Source organism: Nothoprocta perdicaria, unplaced genomic scaffold (assembly GCF_003342845.1).
Source record: "Nothoprocta perdicaria isolate Ctin4 unplaced genomic scaffold, notPer1 scaffold_26, whole genome shotgun sequence".
Classification (NCBI taxonomy): domain Eukaryota; kingdom Metazoa; phylum Chordata; class Aves; order Tinamiformes; family Tinamidae; genus Nothoprocta; species Nothoprocta perdicaria.
Window position 1 is genome coordinate 211,370 of NW_020455488.1, and position 5,329 is coordinate 216,698.

General features: G+C 41.3%; 1 protein-coding gene across 3 annotated transcripts in view; it reads left to right on the forward strand.

The window, feature by feature from the left end:
* The window catches only part of SV2B (synaptic vesicle glycoprotein 2B), a 57,143-nt gene extending 52,293 nt beyond the window's left edge, over positions 1-4,850 (forward strand). For all 3 annotated transcript variants that reach the window (XM_026040504.1, XM_026040503.1, XM_026040502.1), the window contains exons 12-13: positions 1,308-1,467; positions 2,313-4,850. In XM_026040504.1, the coding sequence (XP_025896289.1) occupies positions 1,308-1,467; positions 2,313-2,496 (344 nt within the window). In that variant the 3' untranslated portion in view covers positions 2,497-4,850. The remainder of the gene's footprint in view (positions 1-1,307; positions 1,468-2,312) is intronic.
* Positions 4,851-5,329: the final 479 nt, after the last annotated feature.

Sequence of the window (5,329 nt, forward strand, 5' to 3'; positions counted from 1 at the left end):
AAAAAAAAAAAAAAAAACTGAATGAGAATCAGATTATCCACCCAGCAAACTTCTCAACATTTCAGTATTTTCATTTGTAATTAAGATGATAGGTGAAATTCTAAATGCTCTTTCTGTGAGTTAAAAAGTATAGGACAAAAATTGGTAAAGACACGAAGGAATGTTTCACTATGGAATTCTTAATTGACGCAGAGCTTTCTGGCATCCTTCCCGTATCAGGCTGCTGAACACATTATTTCTGGTCAGCTTAACATGAAAACTTCTTTTTSTCTTTTGTGGTATGTGCTTCACTGGGACTTCAGTTCAGGTTTCTCACATTCCATTAAACCATCTCCTGTGGCCAATGTCAGATCTTCTGGTGAACCTCTGGCAATCTTCCTCTGTACCTCTTAAACAGAAAATGCAGTGCCAGAAATAGTTTGGCCAGGTAATAGCAGGAGAAAATACGGGGTCCTGGATGGCGGGTTTCCATAGGCTGTGCACTTCAGGGACAAAATGAARCACTTTGTTCTGGATTGACATTCAAATTAATTGTCTGTGTCAAATGAATTCAAAAATCAAACAAATAAGCAAAAAAAATCCTTTTYTATTTTTTTTCCTTTTCACTTCTGCAGAACTTTGCAGTGAAAGATATTTTGATTTTGCCCAAATTGCACCTTTTACCTTGCAGATGAAAATTCCCAGCTAGGGAAGAAAGTGGTGACGTAGCCACTAATATATCTGGATCTGAATCGTGGCTAACTGAGCATGAACGCTTTCTCTCTCAATGATGTTCATAAAATTATAGTCCTACGCAAATGTGCCATGAAATTTAATGATGTACTTATAATTAAAAGAGACTTCAAGTGCTTTATACAATTGACTGTAAGTTATCCTAATTGAGATGAGAAACGTGTCAAGTGATTTGAATATGGTATGAATTGTAGTTCTCAAATCTCAAGTAGAAACACCTTCACATGATTCTTCTTCCTCGAGGACTTTCGTGTTTACTTGCCTATGCTCTTTCTGGGTCCATTTGCAAGTCTACGATGCTGGAAACCTTCCTGAAAAGGCTATCTTCAGAGTATCTGTCAAGCAGGTCAGATGGATCGTTAAGATGGACTGAGAACATTTTCAGGCATGTTTCCAACATCAGAGAAAGACAGATAGACAGTATAAAGGTATTTGGGTTGGGTTTTTTTTGAGGATTTAATTCATTTTGGAGGTGAAACACTGCCACTTGAAGGTCATCTTTACCACTGGGGGGGTTGACTGTCCGTGGATTGGGGAAAATGATATTGACATGCTTTTTCTTGGCTCCTTGTTAGGCGGCTCCATGCTGATCTCCGCAGTGTGCTGCTTCTTTCTCTTTTTTGGCAACAGCGAGTCGGCAATGATTGGCTGGCAGTGCCTGTTCTGCGGGGCCAGCATTGCCGCCTGGAACGCCCTGGATGTGATCACCGTTGAGCTCTATCCCACCGACAAAAGGTACCAAGGGTATCCTTCCTTTTCTGTCCTTATCTTCTGGCTTTGACCTTTCTAGCAGAAATGGGCAAGATACGTGTATATGCAGGTGATCCTTAAGCACTGAGTAGTGTCGTAGCGGGACTTGATCAGCGCTGCCATTTGCGAGAACAAATCTCAATGCAAGGTAGTTTGCATTTAGAWTTTTATGCAGGTATATGTAAATTATGGGCAGATAAAATATGAGTAATGTGTCATTTGCACCAAAATGAGTGGATATTTGACTCTTCAGCCTCTTGGCAGAGCTCATCACTGTGACAGCCTTCCCCTTCACATCCTGGGGACAACCACATGCACAGAATGCTTTGAGAGAAGAGGCAGTACAGAAACCTTTGGAGAGAGTACAGAAATGTGCTGAAGAAAAGATCCTTTCTGGCAACTTCATTAGGAGACATTTCTGCCTTTCTCAGGGGAGATCCAGGAGGCAGCTTGCTTTCTGCTGGTGGATGAAGCAGGATTTGGAGAAGCGCCCAGRTTGTTTCTCTGGTGACAACCCACTCTAACCATTTCCTGAAAGGGCTTTGACAAGTTCCAGAGCAGGTTGCATCCTCCTTTCCTTGTAGAGGAAAAATGCCGTTGTAGCCGTGTAGTTGGACAACTCAAAGGAGGCCAGGGAAAGGCTCAGATAAAAGGGAAAAACAAGTACACACAGACATGAAAACAGATATATTTAGTTATTCTGGATGGTTTTGTTTGCTAGGAGTGTAGGCTGAACAATATAAGAGCATTCACAAAACCTATTGAAATCTCCTGTAATTATGCTGAGAACCTCATTCCTAACCAATGCTTTCTGCTTTTCTTCTCCACAGGGCAACAGCCTTTGGCATCCTCAATGGGCTTTGCAAGTTTGGTGCCATCCTGGGCAACTCAATCTTTGCCTCCTTCGTTGGGATAACCAAGGTGGTTCCCATTCTTCTGGCTTCCTCTGCTCTGGTTGGAGGTGGCCTGCTAGCTTTGCGCCTACCAGAGACTCGAGACCAGGTCCTGATGTGAGCAAGCGAGGCCAGGGGGACAAGGGGGGTAAAGAACAACAAGAGCCATGTTTAGAAAAAGCAAAATGTCCAATTGTACAGTGCTCTGTCGATACCTCAAAGAGAGAGGGCAGGGGAAAGAAGAACCCAGAGGGATAAACCCTAACCCCTAATTTCTGACCCTTTTCAAGCTGCGATGGGTGCATGCAGCTATGGCACACGCACTGSAGAGCTTGGCTGTTCGTGTTTCATCTTGCCTGCACTGGGGCAAGTTCTTCTGTCTTTCCCTGTCCATTCYGGTGTGGTGACAGAGGTTGCGAACAGCTTTGTGCACTTGCGGGCGTGCGTGTGCCTGGTGGGAGAACGGATCCCGACGCCCGTGCGCCTTTGCCGAGCTGGGGGATGCTGCCTGTCTTGCCAGGCTCTCCCTGGCAGTTTGCAAAGCCATGTTTGGGTACAAGTGACAGAATGGAGGCAGTGAACAAACCAGCTCGAGGGGAGACCCGGCAGCAGGGCCAAGAGCTCCAAATGGTGACTGTARCGCTCTTGGTTTTCCAGTTACCATCTGAACCAACAGAAAGAGTCTTCATTGTTGGAGGCAGTAGGGATGTGTGCTCAGCTCTTCTCTGAAGATGCCAGGTCTCAAAGCGCTTTTTTGTCTTCACTTGAGCATGCAGAATCACTAGGCACTTTCCAGGTCTAGGAGAGAGATATATACATAATTTTATATTTCTATATATGTGTATTTACACATACTTGCATACATATGCACACTGTAGTGGTCAGCCATTGAAATATGTAATTTTTCATTTTTGCGTCTTTAAGAAGACCTTAAAAGATAGACTAAAAACTAATCTCACTAAATCAAGATTATCTGGAGTGATGACTATTTTAGAGATACATTGTTCTTCATAGCCAGACACCAAATATATAACTGTATTGATCACTGGGAGTTTATATTTCTGTGATGGTTAAGATTTTTTTCCTACCAACTTTCATGGAGGAGAAACAGATATGGGGTTGGAGCATTCAGCAAACCAAATGTGTACATACTTTCAAGTGTAAATAGGGGACATTTTCTCTAATATCTAGAATATGCTAGGAATTTACCAGCATTTTAGCCATATTAGTTAAAGGATATGATGTTTGATTTTCTTATATATTTGGGTCTCATTGAAAAACTCTAAGCACAGTAACTTACAGCCATTTAACTTGTTATAGAGAGAATGCACATGGCAAGCTTTCATTGTACAGAGCATTAAATCTCTATTAAGTATGATGATTAAGTTTGATATGCTGTAAAGATCGTCTTTTAAATGATATGGCCTTTTTATCATATGATTTCAATTCTGTTGCACCTTAGAAGCAAGATGAATCATGCATTTTTTGATATATTTTATTGGAAAGCAAGAGCAAAATGCATACTATTAAACAAAATATCCATGCTCACAATTGCCTAGATAATTCTAATTATACCCTCCTAGCAAACTCAGTATAAGACTAGAATTGACCAGAAACTGTCACATAATGCAGGGAATTTATCTCAATGAGAGTTTTTTGAGACATGAAAAGGTTTAGACTTCTGCTAGTGATCTTCGAAGACTGAAGTGCTGCAGGTCTGAAGCCTAAAACCTGCCCTTACCTGCACAGAGACAGTCAAATATACTGTAACTCGTACTAGGGCCAGCCCCAGACAGCTGTGGAAGTTGGTCTCAGCACCACTGTAGAGGACAGAAGGGTATAGAATGCCATTAGACTGCAAGAAGCAAGTCCTTGCCAATGACACCAGTTCTCCAGAAAGCATCGCTCTTTTGCCATCCCATCCATCAGTGATAAGATTATCCCCAATAGACTATTGGGGATTTTAGAGATTTAGTCTGAGGTTTATGGAATTGATAAATCATGAGCTGTTGTCATAACTAGGCTTATTATGCCTCATTTCATCATTTTATGGGTAACTTAGGGCTTTATTTGATCTGCCTTCAAAACAGCAAGGTTCCTTCTCTAAGGCAGGAATAAGTACAATTACGTCCTCTTTGTCTGGCAGCAGTTCACAGCTTCTTTTGAGAATCACATTCCAGCAAGTGTGTGTTTGTCTCAAACGTCTTGTCTTTTAAATAGTGAGAAGCAGATAAATATTTTGACACTACAAAGATGATCATAGCCTTTACGTTTCTGTTGGGCTGCTGATGGCAGTTACCACACTGGATTGGAGGAGAAAAAAAAGTTTCATCTCCTAGATTATTGTGGCATACTGTTCTGTGGTGCCATAACTCATCCTTATTTATTTTGCTAACTGCTCTTAGGTGTGCTGAGACAGTAAACCTGACTATTTGTGTTTTCTGGTGACATTGTGCAATGACTCTAGTGGCATTATTTTGCAAACTTCAAAATTAATTTTCTGAGATGGAGGAAACTGAGGTCTTAARGAGAGGGGAATGATAAGGTAGTATTATGAAAGGCTACATAAACTTATATGCCTTCCCTGCAGAATCACTCTTTCACAGAGTCTAGTTCAGTAAACTTCATGTCCAGGAACTTAGCTGGGACAAAATAAAGAGTAAYAGGAATTTGCTTTCTTTGTCACCCTGGCTACCCACATGAATAAACTCTTTGCACCTCTAAAAATGCATGGTTCAAAGACAAAGGATGTTATCTTGATAACGCTTCTATCCCTGATATTTGACTAGTGAGTTCATGACCAAATACAAAATGCAAATTCACATTGCAGCTAATAGCACAAGGGCCTGGGAAAGTCCAATTAAAAACGGAGAAGGCAAAACAAAAACTCTAAGGGGAAACTCTGTAATCTACACTTGATTCCTAAAAGTTAGGCAGATATCTGAATCTGAACT